This window comes from Peromyscus eremicus, chromosome 15 (genome assembly GCF_949786415.1).
Source record: "Peromyscus eremicus chromosome 15, PerEre_H2_v1, whole genome shotgun sequence".
Classification (NCBI taxonomy): Eukaryota; Metazoa; Chordata; class Mammalia; order Rodentia; family Cricetidae; genus Peromyscus; species Peromyscus eremicus.
Window position 1 is genome coordinate 40,195,423 of NC_081431.1, and position 24,693 is coordinate 40,220,115.

Consider the following 24,693-nt stretch of genomic DNA (forward strand, 5'->3'; position numbering starts at 1 on the left):
CTCAAACACAGAAGATTGGGACCTTAGGAGTTAGAGTACATAATAGAAGTTGATTTCCGAATGAATCGTGTCCATGCTGTGACATTTGCCAAATGAATATTGGAAGCTCTCTGGGACCTTAACAAGAATGAGAGAAGCAAGTCAGCACCCCCTTGTAGAATGCTACTGCTCTCACTTTTTTCTGTTTTTGAGGGAAGGGTAGCAGGGTGCCCCCTGGTCTAAGTGAGAGTTCAGCCTTCCAGGAGGGAGAGGTAAACACTGACACTTAGCTACCTGCACATCTTGTTCAGTGATCCTTTTGTTGCCTATTGCCAGTCATCGAGCTGTCTGAAGGTTTCCTCACACATTTGCCCTTCCAAATGGTTTGATTTAGAAATTGTTTTTTGTTCTATGTAAAGAGGCAATATGTGGAAAAAAGGAAGACATAACACCTCCTTTCTTCTCTTGTGGCCCTTGGCTGCTTCTCCCAGTGTTCAGGCAGAAAAGTCCTGGAGGGGACCTCTCAGACTTGCTAAAGCCTTTTACTTTTCTTGCCTGCCCATCCTTAACCCATACCCACAGACACACTGCTGAACGTATTCTTGGCCATCGCTGTGGACAATTTGGCCAATGCCCAAGAATTGACCAAGGTAAGCACTATCTTCAAGAGAGCCATCTTCTGGAAGCTTTGAGATGGTTGGAGAGCCACACACCCATGCAGGAAGCCTGGTTTACTTTCACCGAGTCTGCTGAACTTTGGTTCAGCATGGGTCTCTTGTGGGATATAGGAAATATCAGCATATCTGTGTGAGCCCTCACATGGGTCCTTCTCAGAATTAGAGAATGCAGAACCAAGGAAGGTAGTAGAACTCTAGATTTTAAGCTCTACCTCTGCTACTACAACCTGTGTCAGTATGACCTCAACTATGTGACCACATCCTCAAGGGCTTGGGCGTGGGAGTGGTCAGGGGCATTGTGGCTCCTGCATTAAGACTACTGGGGTAACCCACTGGCCATGGTCATTCTAGAAAAGGTTCTTTGAAATCAGACACTGCCATTCTCAAAAAGATATCCCTTTTTTTCATGGAATTCTCCAATCCATGGGAGGAGACAATATTAACTGCCATGGGGCAGTCTCTGAAATGGGTGAAAATTCTTGCCACACAATGTGAATTTAGTTTTAGAAGGGTATACAACGTCTTGAGGTTTTCTGAACTTTACTCATTGGATCTGTGATGTGTTGCCTACTCTTCCCACATCTCTTAAAACCCTGATCTCTATAATGGGAAGGAAAATATGAGCTTTAGTACTTGAAAAACTGGGTTTGAAACCTACATCTTTCCATTACTGGCTGGTTTAGCTTTGGTGAAAGTACTTATCTCCATTAATACCAGTTTTCTCAGATGTAAGATGGAAAAGACACATCTGCCTATCTGTCTCACAGTATCATAGCAAAGTTCAAATGAAATACTGTGTGTGGAAACCATAGCATGCTAGGAAGGCAATGTATATTATAATACTTCTATCAACTACCTGGACATGTTTCCTTGGTGTTATCAGTTCAAGCAAGAATATAGCTGAGGTGGTGCTGGAGAGATGGCTCAGCAGTTAAAAGTGTTCGCACTCTTCCAGAGGGTCCCATATTAGCTATGAGCACTATATGGAGTGGCTCACAACTGCTTATAACTCTAGTTCCAGGGGAATGCAATGCCTTCTTCTGGCTTCCATGGGAAAAAGCATATATCACACTCACTCACACACACACACACACACACACACACACACACACACACACACACACTGCCTGCCTGCCTGCCTGTCTCTCTTTCTCTATCTCTCTGTGACTTTCTCTCTTTGAAAACACCTGAAAAACGTGGATGAAGAAATGAGACCTCTACCTAGGAGCCCCTACGCCATGTAGGCTTTACCACTTCCTTTTGCTTACCTCATCTTGCCTGGTCTTCAGAGTTCCTGGGGAGGGTGGAAGGAAGCTTCTCTCCATAGGGCAATCCAGGTAAACTATCTCTGCTTTGTGTCTAGGATGAACAGGAGGAGGAAGAAGCCTTCAACCAGAAGCATGCACTGCAGAAAGCCAAGGAGGTTAGCCCGATGTCTGCACCCAACATGCCTTCTATTGAGTGAGTAGGCCATCCAAATGCTGACCCTGGGCTTCTGGGGCTAAACCTAACTCATCAATGCCCACAATAATCAGTTATAGGAAGGCATCTCCTCTGTTCCATGGACTGTTCATAGTACATAGTGCACTGTTATAGGGCAGGTAATAAGAATAGTGTGTGTGTGTGTTGTGGGAGTACCAATCAGATAAATCCAAGAGGCACCCTCTGTGTAAATAGAAACCTAAACATACAGAAGGCAGTTTTGTGGTGTTCTGAAGGAACCATCCCTCAGCAGGGTCCAATGTGCCTTATAGAGACCAAGTGGGATAGAATATACTGAGGCCAGTGAAATTGGCACCAGCTGGTGCAGAGGTCCTAACCCCCAGGTGAAGGATTTAGCATTTATTCAAACTGAAATCATGGAAATACTTAACATAGAAGGATGTAGCATATGGTTTCCACTTTAAGGTATCACTCTGCTCCATGGAAAATGGGCTGTAGGATCCCATCATGGAAGCTATCAGACGTAGCTGGCTGTTAGCAAAGTGGGTGTTGAGTTAGACAAGGAGAGTAGCCACAGAGGGTGACAGTTCTACTCAGTCTATATTTGGGAATGTGAGGCAATGGGATACATTCATGGATTAAATACAGTAAGGGGAAGGATAAAAAAGAGAGAAGAAATTTAAAAAATCACCAGTTTTATAGTTTTGGGACCTCAACAGCTGCACAGAGGGTGGGAGCATTTGTTGGTACTTCAGAGGTAGCGGAAATCCAGAGTTCATTTTGGCCACATTGAATGTGAAATGTTTCTAAGGCATCCAAGTGTGTGAATAGGCTATTGGTTACACGAGTGTGGAGCGTAGAAGAGAAGTTGGGATTAAAATAAAGATTTGGGGGAAGTCATTTGCATTTAGATGGTATTTAAGCCATCAGTGTGGGTGAGATGACCCAGGAAGAGTGGGGACAGGAAAAGAGTGGAGCTGAGGACAGAGGCTGAGCATGCGCTTCTCTGGCAGAGGAGAAGCTGGGAAAAGAGACAAGGGACTGTAGCCAGGGGACAAGAGAGGGACAGAGGAGCTTGATGTCCTAGAAGCATATATCAGACTAGCACTGCATGCTATTGAAGGACTACCCCCTCCGATGGGGACAGAGAAAGGACCACTGGATTTGGCAAAAGAGAAGTTATTTTAGTGGCTTGTCTGGTAGCTTGATAGAAACAGTGTCCAGATGGAATAGATTTGAGAGTGAATGGGAGGTTGATGTGGAGGGGAGCTAGGATCACTCTCCCAGGGTCCAGCCTCGATCTGCACTCTTTGGGAAAACTTGGGAAGTCAGTATGGCCCTGCACAGGCCTGGCCTCTGCATCATAAAGAGGAGCAGTTGGTGGAAAAGAACCACAGAATTCCTGATGATAATCAGGGCATGCAGAAGGCCTGCATGAGGGGCCATATCCGTGGGGACAGTGGTAACCCACTGAGAAGTAAAACTATATCCTGAGCTATTGGCCCCTGTCAACCATTACTTAAAAGCCAGAGAGAGAGGAGTCCTTGGTGGCCCAGTCTTAATGGGAGGGAGGACCTTCTGAGCAGCCATTCTACCTCACCCATTGGGATGCTTCCCATTCTATGTGGTGCCTCCTTTATCTATTTTACTGTTGGTTTGCGCTTGCTTCCTGAAGCTGGGGAGGCTTGGCTACTAAGTCCCTTTTCCGTGAGTCTGACAAAAACAGAAATCATTAAAGATTGATTGGGGAATACCAAACAACTCCTTCCTCTTCAGAATAGTCACTGGTTTTGAGTCATTGCTACCCTGCTCCTCTGAACTCATACATTTTGGCTAAAACCACACACGCACAGGTATCCAAAAATGCAGATGGATAGGACTCACTGCCGCCGGGAGTGGGTGGCTCTATTTACTGAGCTGAGGAAGCTTGGGGGAGAAGAGGGTTTGGAGGGATGCGATTGGGAATGCTGATTGGCCCAGAGTAGAAACTATTTATGGAATGGAAGAATGAATGAAATGTGGGTAGACACAGGGCTGTGGGAATTGAGCAGTGAGCATCAGTGCAGAATGGAGGTGAAGTAGGTGCTGCAAACAGCCCCAGTAAGATGACACCAGGGCTTTGGTTGCTCTTCTTGTGCCATATGATGTGTACTGCTGCTAGGAGTGATCTCAGGAGCTGTGTGCCTTGCTCAGGTGTGCAGCTCAGCAGCTGATTTCTGGTAAGCACAGATGTGGCTGCTATAGATAACCATGGAACGAGCATCAACACAAACCCAAGTGTCCCAGTAGTAGCCCCGAATCTGTCAATAACATGCTCCGTGGCCTTAAAGAGAACCACTTAGGATCGCAGAGACTCTGTTTGCCCGTGTTTGGAATGGGAAGAAGCACTCCAGCTCTTTCTGCTTCCCACAGCTATTGTGGGGTATACACAGACACATGCACATGAGTTGGACTTAATGGCTACTTCTCTTTGTGGTTTTGGAGTGTGACTGCAAATTTGGCAGATTGCCTACATGAGTAGAGAGGTGAAGTCAAGTGTCAAGTATATGACTGACTGTATGACAAAGATTAGTTTATCTTTCGCTTGGAGTACGTGTGTGTGTGTGTGTGTGTGTGTGTGTAAGAGAGCATATGCATGTCTATGTGAGAGAGACTGTGAGAGAGTGTGCATAATAGAGACAGAAAGTATGTGTGTGAGAAAGTGTGTTAGAGAGACAGAAAGTAAAACTGTGTGTGTGTGTGTGTGTGTGTGTGTGTGTGTGTGTGTGTGAGAGAGAGAGAGAGAGAGAGAGAGAGAGAGAGAGAGAGAGAGAGAGAGAGAATCCTCCCCTATACTTACTTACGCATGCTCCTAGAGGGCTGGTATTTGAATACTTGAGAATTTTCAAGTAGATGACATGATATGCTTCTCCCAGTGGGTGTGCACGTTGCCTGTCTAGAGTATGCTTCTATTTCTATGTGCTGCTACCCATGCTTCTTGCCCCACCTGTGCCCTGCTATAGTACAGGCTGCCGATGCTGAGGGAGATGTATTTCGTTGAGGAGCTCACAACATTTCTGCAACCATGTCTACATTAATGAGTGCTTGTGTGCACACAAGTATATCTGTGCTTCTTCCAGATACCCCCAAAGAGGCTTAGATTGGCTCTCTCTGCTTCCTCAGCCCTGCCCTTGAATGAGGCTCCTTTCCAAGTGCATGAGATGTGGCAGAGCGGAGTTCATTTGCCTGGCATGTTCTGCATTCATCAGAGTCTTCTCAGCCAAGGACAATCATTTCCCTGCTTCCCAGACCCAGCGGGGCTCACTGGGCTGGAACGGGGTCCCCCAGCTCAAGGGCTAGGGCAGGCTCACTCTGGGAATCTCTCAGATGAGTTGCCCTCTACCCTTGGCCCTGTGCTCACATACTAGTTCCTACATTTGCAACTTCCATCTAGCCCCTCACTGATTGTCCCTCAAGCTTGTGTTTGAAAGGATACAGCATGGATGTAAGAAGCAGTATTTCTTGAAACCAGCCCGAGGTCAATTCTGTGTTTCACCCAGTAGAACAGAGCAAACCTTGAAGGCTTCTTTCTCATTGAGGGCACCACTCACATTCTATGGCCTCTGAGGTGTAGCCCTGTCCTTAGCCTTGGGCTGCTCGATAGATAGCCTCACTGGTGTGCATGACAAGAGTATTTGTTTCCTCTACGTTCCATGAAATTGAGCCCGGATCTGCTGTGGGAGTGATGAGCCAGAAAGGGTCCTACCTGGGTGAATGTGCTTTTGCTACCCTTGAAACGATTGGGGACGGGGAACAAGTGCTCATCAAAATAGCACTCGGGACGGTGGCCGTGTGAGCTCGCCGGGGCCTGGTGTTTAAGCATTAGAAGCTATATCCTACATGAAATAGTCTGTCCTCTGGGACTCTGCATGTCTGCTTCAGAAACAAGATCTGTGGAGTTTGCACACACCGAGGACTCAGAAGTTGCTGAGTAGGTGGGGAGTCCACGGAGGGCAAACGGATGCATGGGAGCCCTGTGGACGTGCCAGAGACTCTGGCTTCCTTCGGACATCTGCCGGTGGCTGTGGGGCTTGCAGGGTCTGGAGGTCGGGGTGGACTGAACCTGTCCGTTTTTCTTTCCCAGAAGAGACAGAAGGAGAAGACACCACATGTCGATGTGGGAGCCGCGCAGCAGTCACCTGTATGTGTGTACGGGTCTGCGTGTCTGGGCGTGGTTCTGTGTGGGCGTGGGGACGATGTGACACAGAGCGTAAACGTCAGCGGGTGCTCTGGTGTGTGGGGCGCGTACGTGTGTGTTCCGTGCACATCTGTGGACGTGCCCCTCGGCGGCGCCTTTCAGCGTGCGCTTCTATCAGTGTGTCTAAAGTGTGTGACAGTGTGCTGTTTGCTCTTGGGTTTGAGAGTGGGCATGTGCTCACACTGGTAGTTAGTGTCGGTGGTGGTGGGGGTTCCTTTCCCATAGGCAGTTGTGTAACCTCTCTGTGTGGGCCTCAGTGAAGGTGCGTGTGGGTCCACGTGCATTATCTTTTTAATGGTTGGTGGGGGGGGGAGGGGTGTGCCCACAGGCACGTGAGGGAAGGAGTAGGTGTCCGCCCTTCCAGCTGAGGATCCCATGCCTGTGTTCTCGATGTCATGTTTGTGTGTTCCTGCTACCCTGTGAATACTCATTAGGCCTCCGAGCTGAAATGCTCAACAGTAGTTTGGGCGTGGACTGCCGGTGGTCTCTGTGAATACCGTCTTTCGTGGGTTTCATTAGCTGTTGTTTTTAGAAGCCCATGGTCCCCTTGCTTTCAGGGGAGGCTGCCACTGTCGTTATCCTTGTTGGTATCTGAACATGGTGCATCTCAGCCCGTGCTATTCCAGGCTAAAATCTGAGCGGGATGGGGAGAGGAAGAGCCTCTCTGACCTTGAATGAAGGGCCATTGGTGGGTACATAAGAGACCCAGTTGATAGCCTCCATCAAAGGAGTACTGGGGAGGGAAGGCCGGGTGAGTCTTTGTACTGTCACTCTCACTGGTCTTGGGGACGTTGGGCTCAGTCTTGAGCGGGTCCATCCTTTACTACTGCATCGCAGAAGCAGGGATTGGAGTGAAAAGTACCCTACACTGACTGGACTTGGAGGCACTGGTCTGACAACCTTCTCATGTGTGGCCACTCTGCTCCTTGCATCTCTGTGCTTCTTGTCTGGGGACCCTGGCCTCTCCCCGTTACCTCCAGCACCCCATGATCCCTATTCATGGCTGCTGGAGGCCACCGTCTCTAATAATCCCGGCATGTGCTGCCAGGTTCTGATGGTAGCTCTGCCCCTTCTCCTTTGTCAGGAGGGAGCGGAGGCGCCGGCACCACATGTCTGTGTGGGAACAACGCACCAGCCAGCTGAGGAGGCACATGCAAATGTCTAGCCAAGAAGCCCTCAACAAAGAGGAGGCCCCGCCGATGAACCCCCTCAATCCGCTCAATCCGCTGAGCCCTCTCAACCCGCTCAACACTCACCCCAGCCTCTATCGGAGGCCCAGGCCCATAGAGGGTCTAGCCCTGGGCCTGGGTCTTGAGAAGTGTGAAGAGGAGCGCATTAGCCGCGGCGGCTCCCTCAAGGGCGATGTAGGGGGCCTGACCAGTGTCCTGGACAACCAGAGGAGTCCCCTGTCCTTGGGCAAACGAGAGCCACCCTGGCTGCCCAGATCCTGTCATGGAAACTGTGACCCTACCCAGCAGGAGTCTGGGGGAGGAGAGACGACGGTGGTGACGTTTGAGGATCGGGCCAGGCATAGGCAGAGCCAGAGGCGCAGCCGCCATCGCCGGGTCAGGACTGAGGGCAAGGAGTCTGCCTCCGTGTCCCGGAGCAGGTCCGCCAGCCAGGAGCGGAGTCTGGATGAAGGCGTGTCCATTGAGGGGGAGAAAGAACATGAGCCTCAGGGCAGCCACAGGAGCAAAGAGCCAACCATCCACGAAGAGGAGAGAACCCAGGACTTAAGGAGGTAAATGAGTCCCAAGAGGGCACTGGAGGGCTACAGCTCAGGTCGATGTGATGAATTCTGCAATAGAAACCTTTATGGGCCTCAGTTTCCCCTTTTATAAGAGGGAGAGGATGCCAAAACACCATATAAAGGCGTGACTTAATTTAACAGGCAATCTATCTGTATGGAAATGATGTTCTCTTCCAGAGCATCTCTGAGGAGAGTGGGGCCTGCATGGGGAGGAATGAGTCAGTGGGCATGGCCCGGGAGTGTTTGCCCCTCTGTGTCTGGATGGGGATGGAAGATAACACATGCTGTGTGCTCTCCAGCAGGCCTGCTCTGGCTCTTATCCCCTTTCCTTTTAGCCAGATGCACCAGCCATTCTAGACTAACTTCTGAATCATGGCCATCTCCTGTTCTTTTTTTTCTCAGGACCAACAGTCTGATGGTACCCAGGGGATCTGGACTGGTAGGAGCTCTGGATGAGGCAGAAACCCCTCTAGTCCAGCCCCAACCTGAGTTGGAAGTGGGAAAGGATGCCGCTCTGACAGAGCAGGAGGCTGAAGGCAGCAGCGAGCAAGCCCTGCTGGGGGATGTACAGCTGGATGTGGGCCGCGGCATTAGCCAGAGCGAGCCTGACCTCTCCTGCATGACCACCAACATGGACAAGGCTACCACCGAGAGCACCAGCGTCACCGTCGCCATCCCTGACGTTGACCCCTTGGTGGATTCAACAGTAGTGCACAGTGAGAGCAGTCCCTGTTTGTCACACTCGCCCTCAACTCCAGCCAGAGCTAGGGACACCTGGCTCTGCGGTCCCTCTAATAAAGCTCTACAGAGAGCCACCCAAGCAGAACTAAAATATTTTTCACCGTCTTGAGGCAGTGATCTCCTGCAGAGTTGGTTTCCTCAACTTTAATTTTGTCCTGTAGATCTTGGTCCTGTGACTCTTCAGAGCAGTCACAGGTGACTCTGGGACCAGTTAAGTCCTGATGTAACCCGCTGGCATCCTTGTGACCTCCTAGATCTCCTGGGAGAACCCCTGGGGTGGACTAGCAGGATGCTTCTAGCCCTGGTCCCTGCTCTGCTCAGTCAGTGGTCTCACAAAAATCACTGCATCTCTGGAGGCTTCTGTTCACATATATTGTGAGAGCACTGAGCTAGATCCCTGAAGATCATCCCTGCACTAACATTTCATGACTCTATCATTCTTATCAATTTTCTCTCTCCTAGGATCTGTCAGTCACACCTCCCCACCAAAATTCCTTCAAGCAGATGCTAACCCATGAAACATTAATACAAACCCCAGGGGAAAGCATGTAACCTACTCTGCTACTTGGCTCTGTACTCCATCTTCCCCTGAACTACACCTCCTGCATTCACGTTATTCCTGTCCTTGCCCAGACTGCATATTCCATGTCTGCATGGTCCTACCCCAGTCCTTTCCCTGTATCTCATCTCTGCTCTATCCCTGAGTCCCTTTCCTGCTTTACTCCCATTCCTTGTCATGACCTGAACCCTGCACCTCCTCCCTGTATTACCATGCACTTTATTCCTGCCCCTGTATGCCATCTCTTCATGAATCCCACACCCTATAATGTGTGTCCCCTACCCTCTCCTTACATTAAAACACATCCCACCCCTGTATTAATCCCTACACCCCATCCCTGTATTCATCCCGCTGCTGGCCTGTGGTCACACATCATGGCCATGGGGCTCCATCTGTTCATGTTTCCCTTCTTTCTCCATATTCTTCTTTCACATGGCAGTCTCCTTGTCTGCCTCTCTACCACTCTGCTGTGGGATGTTCTGTATGGCAAATGTGTTGCTAATTAGTCAATAAATAAAACACTGATTGGCCATTGGCTAGGCAGGAAGTGTAGGCGGGACAAGGAGGAGAATAAAGCTGGGAAGTAGAAGGCTGAGTCAGAGAGACACTGCCAGCCTCCATGATGAGAAACAGCATGTGAAGATGCCGGTAAGCCACGAGCCACGTGGCAAGGTATAGATTTATAGAAATGGATTAATTTAAGCTGTAAGAACAGTTAGCAAGAAGCCTGCCACGGCCATACAGTTTGTAAGCAATATAAGTCTCTGTGTTTGCTTGGTCGGGTCTGAGAGGCTGTAGGACTGGCGGGTGATAGAGATTTGTCCTGACTGTGGGCCAGGCAGGAAAACTCCAGCTACACCACTCCTTCACTTCCACTCTTCCTTCATATTCTCTACCCTCAGAAATGCCAGATCTGCTTTCAAAAGTAACTCTGGCACACCTAGTGCTTGCTGGGGTTGACTTCGGCATGTTTCAGGTTTCCAGGTCCACAGCCCTTTTTAATGTCTGTCAGATTTTATACTTTTATTAAATAAGAAGTGCTTTTGAGCCTCTTTTATGAGAAGCATGGTAGCTTGACCATCTCTCTGTTCCCCTGCCAGGGCTAGTGTGTGACCTTTGTCACGGGTACAGTGTGTGAGAGAGGCTTTTGGGTTTACCCTATCGCTTAGCTCTCAGAAGGGCCCACCACTGGCCAGGACCACAGAGGCTTGCTCCTTAGCCTGAGTCACAGGGTAATGCCACTCCCTGGTCACAGAGCAGTGGGGCTGGGGGTGAGGAGTTTCCCAAGCCTCCCTCCACTCTGACGGCCTTCTGTCCCTTGAATTGAGCATAGAAACAGAGAATAACCACCTGACAGTGCTCCGTGACCCCTGGCTGCTTCATCCCCCACCCCAAGTCCTGGAACACAGTCATGGGCCTATATTCCCATGAATATTACATTCTCAGTTCTATATCCATCATGTCGGGGAAGGCACAGCCAGAAAGGCAGGGCAGAGAGTAATGGCCCCTTGAAATCTTCCACTGCAGAGATTTCCCGGAGGTGTATAGGATTTCAAATTAGCTGTATGACCTTAGGAAAGATATGTAGACTCTCTGAACTTCAGTTTTCCCATCTGTATAATGGGAATAGTCATATATGCCACTTAAGGGTTATTGATATGAACATTCAGTTGGGTGAGCTCAAAAGAATATGGAGTTTAGATGTAATTTCTAAATTATGCAAGCTTTGTAGCTACAATAGCCACACTGTTTGCTCGACTATAAAAGTTCAGCCATCAAAGGGAAAATATGGTTATCATTTCTACGGCACAAAAGGCTGCAGTACATAATGTGTGAGGAAGGGTAGGGATAAGAGGAGGAGAAGGACTTGATGTAGTGTGGGGAAGAACCCCTGATCCTGTCAAGGTACCTTCCCAGGGTCATCCTTAGCATCCCTTCCTAGCCCTTCTGTGCTGTTCCCAGCTCGAACTAGAAACCATGAGTGTCAGCAGCTTTCTGAAGATTTAAACCATTCTGCTTGCAGTTAGCAACAAGACTGATGGAGAAGCCAGTCCCTTGAAGGAGGCAGAGACCAAAGAGGAGGAGGAAGAGGTGGAGAAGAAGAAGCAGAAGAAAGAGAAGCGAGAGACTGGCAAAGCCATGGTGCCCCATAGCTCAATGTTCATCTTCAGCACCACTAACCCGTGAGCCATGCTCCCAACTTTGGTACTAGGACAGCCAGCCAGTATTTGAGCCAGCATGGGATGGTGGAGCCCTGTCATCTTCCTGAACCCTCCTGGCAGAGGATAGCTAGATATGGAAATAGTTGGGGCCCAATAAGTAAGGTGGGACATTTAGTTGAACGGCCTCTCATCTCTGTGCCCATAGTCTCCAGGGTAACTGAAGGCAGAATACAGGAGAAACGTCATGGGAAGGGACTCTTCACTTACTCTTTGATCAGCAGTAGTTAGGACAGGGAGAATGAAGGAAATCTCAAGGATGTCACCATACATTCTGGAAGTGGTCAGACATCTCCTGGAGTCTAGGGGTTTTGTACCACTGTTCTGCATATGGAGTTTTGAAAAGAGCTTCTTTTCCCAGAGTGGAGATAGAAGCATGGAGAAGGAATATCAGAGAAAAGTCTAGAATGTTAGATTCAAGAAACATGGGATTAGGAAAGAGACTGTGCCTTATGTCCTGGAACTGGAATATGGATCAGCTTCTGAGGAAGGAAGACAAGGAGACCTTCAGTGGCTTCATGGGCCACTGTGGGATGGGAGGAAGCTGGAGTCAGTTGCCAGGTCATCCAAAGCTGTAGCGTAGAATACAGGGATTTCCATCAGAATAGTCAGGAAGCCATGGAAACATGGTGCTCCTTATCAGGGGATTTAGAATCAAGATCTGGTTTTGTGTTTCTTGGTTCTTTAAACTTTCCTGGGCAGGTTCTAGTTTCCTTGCTCAGAAGACACTGAGATGCAACAGAGGGTACCACATGCCCCTGGAGGTTGTGTAGTCTCACGTGCCTGCTCCTCAAGGCTCACTCGTGTGTGCAGATAATGGTCTTGGCTTGCGTGCCATAGCCTCTAACCAATCTGATTATCATTCTCCACTGGGGACTGAAATCAAGGGGTGGTGCTTGAGGAATTCAATTGCTCTCCCTGGTGACTTCCTTTGGCAAGGGCCTGGCTATCTGGAAGAGGCCAATGTAGGCTTATGGGGAGTAAGAGGGGCAGACATGGGAACGATGCCGGGTAAGCTCAGCAGGATTCTCTCACCCACAGGATCCGCAGGGCCTGCCACTACATTGTGAACCTCCGCTACTTTGAGATGTGCATCCTCCTGGTGATAGCGGCTAGCAGCATTGCCCTGGCTGCCGAGGACCCTGTTCTGACCAACTCGGAGCGCAACAAAGTGGGTGTACAAGGGCAGTTGGTGATCTTTCTTGATGCCCTGGGGTCTACTCCATCCCAGGCCCCTCCCTCCAGCAGCAGAGGTGAATCAAGATAAGGTAGCAGAAAGGTTTTGGGGGATGAGGAGGATGGAGAAATTGTGCCTGTTCCTCAAAGATAAGTACAAGTCCTTTCCAGAGAAGCCCCCACCTCCACAGCCATACCACTGTTTTTAAGCTTGATACTCAGAGCTAGCCAGGCTTCTGAGAGGGCTCTGCTGCTGTCTGAGGGCCTGGATGTAGGATCTAACAAAGAGCCATAGGTGACGTGTGTGGATGCAGGGGGACTTCAGCTCGATCACAGGCAACTGAGTTATCTCCTGGGCACCACAAAGAGACTGAGAGAGAGTTGTATGGGGGCAATTCAGACCCAAGAAGTTACGTTATGGCCAAAGAGAAGGAATAGCCTCTGGAGCATGTGGCTCAAGCCGATTCACTAGTCCCTTCTTCCTTATGTCCACTTCTCAGCCCTGCTAGAGGTGGTAAAAATTCCTCACTGTGTTCTGGGATGGGAATTTATAAGCGACAGGATTGTCATGCAGAATGGCATAGGTCAGTGGGAAGGTGTGCATAGAGCTTGGTGACCTTACACGGTCCTCTCTGTCTTGTTCATGTGTGTCTTACAGGTCCTGAGATATTTCGACTATGTTTTCACAGGCGTGTTTACCTTTGAGATGGTCATAAAGGTAAAAGCTTCCAGAGAAATCCTGGGCTCCACATTTCGGTTGTATCACTTGTCTGTTTTAGGGCCCTTCCCCCATAATGCCATCTCTTAGTCCATGGCAACATTAAGAGAGCCTCTACAGAGCCCTCTCTGGCCTCAGTGTCCTCGGTGAGGGCATGGCTGTGTGGATGTGATTGAATAATGTAGACCTCTTCTCAAGGCCTGAACAGGAGGCAGGTAGTAGGTAGGCACACAGCTTGAGGGTTGTGTACTTCTGCACAGTGCATTTCCGGTCTTATACTGGGTACATGTCCAGGCAATGGGTTAGGGAGATGGAAGTCTTTCCAGATTCCATCTAGCTGCAACCACACTCTCTCCCCTCTAGACACCTAACATCCCCACAGGACTATCGCATTCTGAGTTTTACCCATCTGAGGTTTTTACCCATTCATGCATATGTGACAATGTTTGGGGCTCTGGGACACTGACGAAAAGAAGAATATGATAGGGTTCTGTAATGGCAGAAAAGTGTAATCTAATCCTATGTTGACTATAGGAAGGGGCCTACATCCTCACTGTAAACTGGAGAATTTGTGTGACTATGAGAAGAGTCTTCAGGCCTCACTATTACCCAGAATGCCTGCTCCTCAGGCCCAGAGTGGGCTTGGCTAAGGAGATGGTGGCAATGGAGTCCTTGTCATGAGGGAGCAAAGTCAGGTGTAGGTGTTGCTTACACCATGGGGCTCATCTGTGGCTGTTCAAACTCTGTCCTGCAGATGATAGATCAAGGCTTGATCCTGCAGGATGGATCCTACTTCCGAGACCTCTGGAACATCCTGGACTTTGTGGTAGTGGTTGGTGCGTTGGTAGCCTTTGCTCTGGCGTAAGTAGATTCTTTTCTGTCCTAGTGCCTTGCCCTTCCTCTTCCTGGAGGCCTGGTTGACTTGAGCCTATCTCTAGGGCCTACCTGGGAAGTGAACACTGGATTGGTGCCGAGGAGCAACACTCTGGGAGTCTGCTTGACATTGAACCCTGCCCTAGCGAGGCTTCTGCAGAGGCTGTGGCTCTGTCAGTTTGAGCAATTGATGGCAGTTGCCATGGTAGCATCATTGTCTGGTTGCCCCGAAACCGGAAGTGGCTTGCTGTCCCTTCCACCACTTCCAGTCAAAAGAACCAAGGCCAGTTCTCCAGAGCAGTGCTGGGGACAAAAGGATGGCCTCCTGCAGAATTCTCAGAGCATGCCGCAATGTCCAGAGTCCCTCTGCTGCAGAGGTCTGCACCTCCCACCCTCTGTGTTCTGGATAAACACGGATGCCTTGCATGTAGTAGCTGGGGAAATCTCTGTTCTCTGGAGAGAAGTCAAACTCAGGGACTCTATAATGCAATCCTGGCATTCTACTTGGGAATTTGGTTGGCTTTTAAGGAAGAGGTAAGAGGGGGTTTGTGCTATTAGTGTGGTCATATCTGGGTTTAAAAACATCCCGGTTTAAAGATACCTCAGTTCTTTCCAGTTCAGTGTTACATTATAAGGTGTTTATGAGAACACTTGGGGCTCTTTCTTGGGCTGATATCACCTAGGGAAATGCAGCAGAGATTGAGAATCGCTCTTCCTGAAGTCCTCATCACATCGCCTCATTTTTTTTTTTTTTTGCCCATATGGAGACAGACTTTTTGTCATCTGTAAATGCCCCAAACTGTGCTTTTTCCTCTTTGGGGTTTCAAGAAAAGTCTGGTGAGTGACTAGGTCTGTGGAACCTTTTGTTCTTTATGTTTCTTTCTAGAAAGGGCACATTTGTCTTCCTCTGTGTGATCGTTTTCTCCCGACAGGAGCCTGGAGCCTGCTAGCCTCAGTCTCCACAGTCTGTCGTTCTCCTGTCTACTCTTGGGCCTCAGGTGTGGGAAGGCAGAAACAGTTACAGCCTTGCTATTTCGGGATATCTGAATATCAGGCACCCCTCGCCCCCCACCCTTCAAGACTACCCCCAGACTCAGCTGTGTAGTGGCGAATCAGAGGACTAAACACTAGGTTATGTCTTGGGCCTTAAACCTGCACTCTGAACTGTGGTGTTCACCTTCTCCACACCCACTGGGTACAATGCATTACTTGATTAGCTGAACTTACATGAGTAGTTACACGCTCCTGCGTATGTTCTCAATAGCAAATTTGTAGCTAATGCTGCTTGTTGGTCTAAACATTTAATAGAAAAAGCATCAATAATTCAGCTTCCACCTTCCATACCTCCTGTGTCAGTCAGAGTCAGGTGGGCTCCCTAGTGACTGATGCCAGGGCTTTCCATAACTCTTTGCTGTTGTAGCAGGGTATGAGGTGAGGCCAGGACTCCTTGGCACATGAGGGGATCTGACCATATTTGGCCTCTCATTATTTAGTCCTTGGCCAGAAGCAAAAACATGAGTCAGCCGGCCTCTGGATGCCAGAAGGAATCAGACTGCCCGCATTAGCTTTTATTACATTCCTTTCATTGAAGTGTGTCACTTTCCTGACACTTGACACTCTGCCCTGGTGGCTAAGATGTCTGCGGTCAGTCTCTCGAATGCACTCAGAATAAGCCATAGCAGCTGAGCTGGTTCCGAGTTCATTCAATAAAACCCATAGACACAGGCAGTTTGAGATTTGGAAGTGCCTCGTGGGGCCAGAGCATCTGTTCCTCTGGGATGGTTATTCTGGGGAATTGGTGTCTCTGAAGGGGAGGATGCGTACATCATCAGGAAGGGTTGGCTGTTTGGAACCGAAATGTATGTGCTCATTTACCAGAAGGGTGTAGGAACACAGAATAAACCTTTCACCAAAACCCAGCTATCTACCCGCCCCCCACCCATTTTTCACTAATATCTGGGTCCCTCACACATAAAGCTATACCTGGGGGGGCCTCTTTCTTGACTGCCCCTACTCTGTTAGAACTTAAAAGGAGAGTTTCCCAAAGGAAGCTATTACTATAGTTTGTCTTGAAGGGGCAAGAAATGGACCTATTTACTCCTGAGCCAGATATAGCATCCACTTCTCTTACTTTGGAAGAAAATAAAGCTTTAAAATTGCATTTAGCCACCAGGTAGCCCATTAACTGTGAATTTAGAACTCTTGCTGTAAAGGAATTGGAAATGTCCAGCAGTGAACAGATAGGATGTTGACCCTCAAGAATCCAGTCTCTGAAGGCACTTCATCTAACTTTGTGTCTAGGTCAGGACACTAAAGGTGATCAGTGCCTGTAGATGCTTGGGAGTTCCTGTTGCTTTATTCTATCCTGCTGGCCTTCAGGTGGGACTCAGAGAGACATGGAGGAAAGTTCCCATTCTGCCTGCTCTTGTCATTAAGCCCAGCACGTGTCATGGAACACATGTGACATTGATGTTGCTGAGGAGCAATCCATAGGTTGTTCAATTGCAGACATCCTATGGATGTGAATACCCAAGTCTTTCTGTTTATTCATAGAACAAATTTGGAAGGTGGTTGGTTATAAGTAGAACCTCATCCTGTGGACACAGAACTAGGCTAAATTAAATAGTCCAAATCAGGGAACACAGCTCCATCCAGTTGCTGGATCAACCAGACCCGTATGCAAAAAGCACCCTGTATAGGAAGTGAGGCTTCATGGCCACAGGAAGAGCCTGGTTTTGAGTGATTAGTGGAAACTCATCATAGTACCCTTCATGCTTAAAAGTAGGTTGTAGAGCTCTCAGGGTAGAAGATTGTATAATGGGACCCAGGAAGTATCTGCCCAGATTGTGTGACCTGCTAGCCACCAGCTCAGTCTGAACTCACAGGACACAACCTTACAGTACAAATTAGTCTGCAGCTGAGGGGATGCATTGGCTCAACTTCAGTCAGCAAGACCTCCCTACGAAGATCACAGATGAAGGGTCATCGGTTATGTTTAGAACAGAAGGACTAAAAAGAAATACAAACCAGGTCACTCTTCTGCAGTCTAAATTACAAAACTGTTAACACACAGATGCTCTGCTGCCTCCTCCTGCTTCTTGGTACTTGGACCAAAGTACCCTCCAGTTGGAGTATAGTGATGTGTATTGAAAAGGGGCACATTTCAAATGGCTGTCATGGTATGTGTTAGAGGTTCATTGAGGTCATTATTCAAGGAGGAAAGGATTATACACCAAATACTTAGCACAGAGTGAGGTTTATTGTCACAGAATAAAGATGACAGAGTAACTGTGGATCTAAGGTATATAGATGACAAGGAGAGATGCTGGAGCCAGAAAGGAAAAAAAAAGTCCTCAAATGGTAAAAAGGTAAAAATGGTAAATCCTCTAAGGGTAAAAAGGCCGAAGTGCTGCGTTTCCTTTCTTCATGCAGGAAGCTGAACCTGATTTCCCCACCACCTCTGGAGTGACATGTATTGCCATGAGAAGGGAAATGCTTCCTCCTCACTTCCATGCACACTTGATTTCATCGATCAGCTTCAGCAGTTGAGAACTCAATGGTTAGAGTTCTGGCTGGTTTCACTCACGTGATGAGTAAATAGCAAAGCCAGGTCTTTTTTGAGCCGCTTCACTGTGTGGAATTCCAGTTTATTGTTTTTTTTTTTTCCCCTCCAATATGTTAAACACTCTCCTGCCATGCTGTTCTGGCTAGTTACAAGCTATTAACTTCCTCTGCAGATCTTTCTGTCTCTACCTAGGGCAGGGAAAATGGAGAAGGGCATCCCTATGCCTGTCCATCTTGATGTTGCACCTGTAATTTTTCCTTGCCACCAACAGTCTCTACAAAAGTTAAGGGGAGTTACGACAGATAGGTTAATAGTTGAGCTCAGAAATTATATGGAATAATAGAGAAATTAATACTAATTTCTTTTGCGTTCGTTTCTCTACGTTGGATAAAACCCCTAGTGGTTCCCATTTGAAAGATACTATAACGTTGTAGTCAGGCAGACTTGCGTCTGATCTTTCGTTTCTGCTGTCTTCACTTTGTGAACTTCCATTTCTTTACATGTCAGTAGAAATGAGAAATAACCCCATTTGGTTCTGTGAGAATTAAATAAGGTAAAATAGGTTTTATGTTCAATACAGTACCAGGTACTTAAGTTGGATAATAAATGGTAGTTATTATTGCCTACCAACTAATGGTCCAGACACAATAGCAGAATAATTAAGTTCTTTCTAGCTTGGACCTCTCTTCCTGTCTTGCAAGCCTAGATCTCCCCACAAGAAATTCCCTCATGGCCCTCTGCTACTTCTCATTGGTGGAGGAGGACAGAAACCATGATACTTAAGGAAGGAAGGGCTCTTCAGAACTTGGTGTTCTTGTTCTGCCCATTCTTAGCAGAAATCAGCTATTGGAGAGCACATCCTGGGAAGAAAGGGGACCCAGAGAGCAAGATGGCAGTAAAGGCCTAGTGATTGCATGTGATGAATATGGAGGGCAACTTGACAACTGAGTTGGGAAATTCTCCTCTTATGCTGATGAGACATGGGGAAATTGAGCTTTTGCTATTCTTCTGGTGAGCAAATTGGTAGAAGATAAATGGTAAAATGGGTGGCCCCATTGAGTCCCAGTTAAAGTGGGACCAGTGTATCCCAGCATATTAATTAGGTAGTGTAAAAAACAAAACAAAAAAACCTCATTATACATTTAGGAACAAAGATTAACAATATTATCAAGTGATTATTTGGATGGTTCATAAAAAGCCCGTGAATTGTTTGCAAAACAATGTGGCTCGACAAGCTGGAAAAGCATCTCCTATGCAGTCTTGGCTTTCACAATGGATTTGAGGGGGAAAGTGCCTTGGTCTTGTTTGGTCATAAATTATGATATAATTGAGTTAGTGATGGTGAAATTCTTGAAGTTTTTTTTCCAATTCTGTTGCTTTATTATTCAACCCTCTCACTTCAAATTGACATTTGCAAGTCGGTATTGACCATGTGCTGCTAACAGACAGGATGCAAGCATGCTCTTCTTGGCATCAGTTCAAAACCAGGGTTTTTGCTTTATTTTGCTTTGCTTTGGTTTTCTTTTTTTTCTGGTGCTGGGGATTGACCTTGGGCCCTCACATGTGCAACAAAATTATAGCTTTTTAATGGTTCTTCTGCAGTAAGACACTTGTTTAAAAGAGTACAGAATAATTAATAGCCAATCTTTCAATTGAAGCCCATGTCTGATTGTTATCTTTGCTCAGGTCTTGGTAGTCAGAATGAGCCAAGTAGTGTGGCAGACCTACCTGTTAATATTAGAATGTACCACTTTTCCCTATTTTTTTTTTAACACATTGGGGTACATATACAGTGACTAGAAGTTTCCTTTGTTCCATACCACATTTTACTAGGGTTCTGGAGAGAAATTAATTGACGAGAATAATGCAAATTTTGTGTTGTATTTATGTAGAAGGAGCAAGAAATGTTGGTCTTCCTTGCATGAGGTAGCTTCTCTAAATATGGTCTTTCAGAACCGGTTCAGATGCTATTGGATGTAAAGGCCTCTGAGACAGGAGGCTGGGTTAAACAGACAGTTAAAGCCAGGGGACTGTGCTCCTAGACCACCTGCCTGTATGTCCATCTGCTACCCTGTTCTCACATCTTCTGATATTATCAGGAAAATAGAACATAAAGAAAAGAGATCTGTGTTTCTGTCTTGGTGAATTATCAAATCACATGATTCCATCTCTCCACATCAAGTTACTACTATTTCTTTCATTTGTGTACTTGCTGCTGGACTGAGGTCTGTCTTCCTTACAAGACTAGCTAATATTCCAAGAGATTAGCCAGTCACTGGTTCCAGTACCTGGAACAGGGTCTGACAAGGATTGAGGACTGCAGAGATGCTTGTTACTTGTATGGAGGGATAAAAAGATGTTTGGTTAACCTGTGAGTTACACCTCAAGACGTTTCTGGGCTCTGACCATCTAGAAGTTATCACATTAAGGATTTCAGGTTATAAAGATCCAATTTAATTTCCAGATCACTCGACTTTGGGAGGGTGGTAAGGACATTTGTCTTATTGTTCGAACAGGGATGATTTTTCTTCTAAGAGTTGTACAGTAAACAGTTCAAAAACTCCTCATCTAATTGCTCAAAAAGCAGCTTTTCTCTAAAACTTTGACAAACAAAAGTCCTCTTCCTCACCTGGGTGTGGTTGAGTGATGTTGCTCTTTGAACTTTGGAGCAACACCAGAGTGCCCCCGTTTGAACGTGGTTACCCACCCCTCTTCAGGTAAAGCTATCCAATGCCACTGTCACTTGAAATGCCTTTGCAGAGAGTGTCTGACCCAGGGCAGATATAAAGTTACTGGAAGCAGACTTTGTTGTAAGACTCCTAAGGGGGTGAAAATGAACGCTTATGTTTAGAAAAGTACAATTAAACTCAGCCCCCTGGAAGACGGTGCAGGTGCAGGTACCTTTGAGTTAGAGGCAGGCCTGCTAGAGCTTTCAAAGGACTTTTGCCCTGTGGGTGGAGAGGGGGTGGTGAGCATATGGTGGGCTGTCCTTCCTTTCACAAACCCTATAGATGTGGCAAGCGCCAAGGCTGTGGGTGGGATCCCATGGTCCTCTGCTTCCCCAGATGCCATCACCTTAAGAGCTTCTCTCCTCCCTGAGGTTTTCTGACTTTCTCCTCTCTCTCTCTCCATCCCTCCCCCTTCCTGTTACTGCTTCCTGGCTGGATCCACCATAGGAACGCTTTGGGGTAACTATGTTTGTTTTGTAAGAAGTTTTGGGGGACTAGTGGGAGGAGGGAGAAACTGTAATTGGAGAAGGCACTAACTCAGTGAGGAAGGAGTGGTGAGTCTATATGAATGGTAGGTTTCCATTGAGCACTAAGAGCAGTTCCCATGCTTGAGAAGTGACCATTCCTATTGGTTTGGGTAGTTATTTGGCCTGTGTGATGTTTTTCTTAGATATTGTAGGTAGATGTGCTTAAAAAGCAGAAGAATTTATTAAATATGCTGAAGCTCTAGGATGTGAAAGTTCATATTAATATAGTATATGTGGATTACCTTTCAAAAATGACATGTAGGTCATCACATGTGACAACCATGAGAGCTTAGAATTAATACTGGTATAATGTCAGCTTGAAGGATTAGATTCATTGACTTCATACCTTTTGTAAAAGATTATGATTTCCTTATCTGAGGCTGGGCATAGCAGGGCAAATTGCATGTAGAATCAGGTATTCTCCATCTGATGTTCTGGATCCCCTCTACAGCAATTGTTAATATAATAGTAGTCTGGCCCAGCATGAGGAATGAACCAAGCCTGATCTCACTAATATTTAGAGTCTTATTTCCCAGCATGTACATTTTTTTTTTTTTTTTTTTTACAAATTGTAGTTATTTGAGTTGAATACAAAGATCTCAGGGGATGAACAGGGAAGAAAGAGAAATACAACTTGATTTATACATTTAATTCCTAGAAATAAAAAGAGAAATGCATGATCTTCATTAAGAGGAAACATTCCTAAGAGGCTGACTAGGGAGGGTCATTACCTATAGGACCAGGATAAAGGTAGGTATGTCCTATAACTTGGGCCTGCTCCAGCTGAGTGATTCTCTGAAGCCTGTGCTAGGTACGGAGCTTCTGAAATAGAAATGACTAGAGAAAAGGCCAGCTACGAATAATTGGAGTGTGAGCCACGATCCTGGCAAGATGCCTGCACACATGCTTTCTCTGAAGTGGCAGCCTAGCACAGCAAGAGGGTTGGGTTCCTCACTGGTCCTTGCTGTGTTCTCCCCACACTGATGAACCATGAGAAGTAACAAACCTGGACTTCTGGGTCAAGTTCCCCAATGAGATGTGCTCACAACTGTTCCCAAGTCACCAAATACCTTGAAAATCTGCTGTGGAAAAAAGACTGGACTAGGCACCGTGGGGATCCACAGTGGGCCACTGGTCATGGTATCTAGTTGACATTGTTCCATTTTTATTTACCATTGTGGTATTAGATAGCATTAAAGTGGCTATGAAAGACATGAAACAATTATTAATATATGTGCATGAAAGCCTGTGGATGCCTGTGTGCTCCTTGGTATGTACACAGATGTTCCCGCTCTTTCATGTGGTCACATCCAGGTAAACTCAATGGAAATTGAAAATGTCTTAATACAAAATGTACTTATTACATTTATGGACATCTGATCAACTTAGCAGCATATTATTCATGCTGCATAGCATCAATCTTTTACTCTCATGATTTTGTGGGTGACTAGGACCATTGACTGCCCAGTCTTACAAGAGAGTTTCTCTCTGCATAGTAGCCTGTAGAGGAATATGCTGAAGTTGATGTAGTCTCTATTGAATGCAGCTCACTTTTGCACCCTCTGAAGTTGTGAAACCATAAGTTGAACTGTTGTGAGCACATGGATGTGCATATATGGGCATATACATATGAATGTGTGTATATGCACACTAGAGAGTGAGACTACTCCTGAAACATGTTTGTAGATTGTCCTTGAAGGACTCTACACCAGCCTAGCTTCTGGCCTCTGGTCTACTTCTCTCTGTTCGCTGCGTTTACTGTTATTATTAATGCAGTAGTGTGGCTGCCACTTCTGTTTCTCCCCTTTCCGAATGATTTCCTGGGGGCCTTTCTCTACAGAACCAACAAGGGGCGGGACATCAAGACTATCAAGTCTCTGAGGGTACTCCGAGTTCTACGACCACTGAAAACCATCAAGCGCTTGCCCAAGCTGAAGGTAATGTTTTCAGAGTTTGTTCCCATCCAATACCCTTCCTTCCTTTAGTTACAGCTGACTAGCTTTTGTACAATCCCTTCTTAGAATATCCCATTTTCTGTCTTGGGGATTGAGATCCTTTACATCTATTGAAGCCAAGGTCTCCAATGTCACAAGAATCTTGGAGATGAGATCTTCCTTCTTCAGCCCAGACTCAGTTAGTATTATACTCCCTGCCTATCATCTAGGAAGAAGCCTGTATGGCTTTGTCTTGGAACATTCTGTGTCATTAAAGTAGAAGCTACAGAAGCTGTGTGCTAAGGTAGGCTGGGTAATCTGGGATATTGTCTTAGTTTGGATTTTTATTGCTGTGAAGAGACACCATGACCACAGCAATTCTTACAAAGAAAACATTTAATTGGGGTGACTCACTTACAATTTCAGAAGTTCAGTCCATTATCATCATGATGGGGATCATGGTAACATGCAGGCAGATGTGGTGCTAGAGCGCTACATCTTGCAGGCAACTGAGGGAAAGTCTTAAGCTAAAGAGACCTCAAAGTCTGCCCCTGCAGTGACACACTTCCGTAGTCATAAGGTTTCCTGATTATTTTATAAGTGGCCGTGGGACCGGAGAAACCTTCTGGCTACACACTTCCTCCAATAAGGCCACACCTTCTAATAGTGCGACTCTCTTTGGGAGCCGTTTTCTTTCAAACCACCACAGCTATTTTCTTCAGTCATAATTTTAAAAAAGATTCATCTCATACAAATAGTTCATATTTTTGAGGCACAAACAGCTAACTTAAGGACACATAGTCCATTTATGGCAGAAGCAGAAAAGAAATGGGGAAGTGAGTTACCCTGGATAAGGTCTTCCATGATCTGGATGAAAACTGGTATCTGATCTATGCAATCCCTTCATCCTCTTGTCCAGTATCCTTCCTGCCTCTCAGGGCTTGCTTTCCATTCAAGCTTAGCACCCTAATTGAGCTCACCCCTCTCCCCTTTCCTCTCCATATATTGTGGTTAATAGAGTCTGAAGCTCCATGGAAGAAAGGCCGCTCCCCTTCCTGAATTCCTGAGGACCATCAGCTCCAAGTCTAGGGCTTTACAGTCCTATTCTTGAAGACCAGGCCACACAGCCAGTAGAGCAAGCCTCAGTACCAGCACCCAACCCCATCCTCCTGGGGTACACAAGGATGCTTCCTGGGAAGCAGATTTCATTGCCCACTTGCAGTATCCCAGAACCTAGCACAGAGCTTCTCATAGAGTGGCCAGAAGCCACCTATGTCTGAACCATTGAAAAGCTTCCTAAAACAGGCACACTCTCCACATCAGCACAATAGAGCCAGACTGTCTGGGAGAAGAGCCTGAACTATGGCTTCTAAACCTAGTAATCAGGTGCCTCTAAGATAATAGCATACTAACTGGTCATTATGGAAAAGAACCTGTGAGTGCCAAGTCTAGCACTCAAGGATTTTGGAGGTGTGTGACCTAGAGCAGATTACTTATCCTTAGAATTTCTTTCACCCAGAAAATGGAGATCTGTGTAACATACAATTATAGTATAGACAAGAGAGC

At 46.8% G+C, this 24,693-nt stretch overlaps 1 protein-coding gene across 3 annotated transcripts in view; it reads left to right on the top strand.

The window, feature by feature from the left end:
* Cacna1e (calcium voltage-gated channel subunit alpha1 E) overlaps positions 1 to 24,693 on the top strand; it is a 304,112-nt gene that overhangs the window by 233,580 nt on the left and 45,839 nt on the right. For 2 of the 3 annotated variants that reach the window (XM_059280418.1, XM_059280419.1), the window contains exons 17-27: positions 562 to 629; positions 2,020 to 2,117; positions 6,223 to 6,279; positions 7,421 to 8,077; positions 8,489 to 8,802; positions 11,410 to 11,569; positions 12,647 to 12,776; positions 13,440 to 13,499; positions 14,254 to 14,360; positions 21,114 to 21,125; positions 23,034 to 23,130. In XM_059280418.1, the coding sequence (XP_059136401.1) occupies positions 562 to 629; positions 2,020 to 2,117; positions 6,223 to 6,279; positions 7,421 to 8,077; positions 8,489 to 8,802; positions 11,410 to 11,569; positions 12,647 to 12,776; positions 13,440 to 13,499; positions 14,254 to 14,360; positions 21,114 to 21,125; positions 23,034 to 23,130 (1,760 nt within the window). The remainder of the gene's footprint in view (positions 1 to 561; positions 630 to 2,019; positions 2,118 to 6,222; positions 6,280 to 7,420; positions 8,078 to 8,488; positions 8,803 to 11,409; positions 11,570 to 12,646; positions 12,777 to 13,439; positions 13,500 to 14,253; positions 14,361 to 21,113; positions 21,126 to 23,033; positions 23,131 to 24,693) is intronic. The other variant, XM_059280420.1, reaches the window with a different exon arrangement.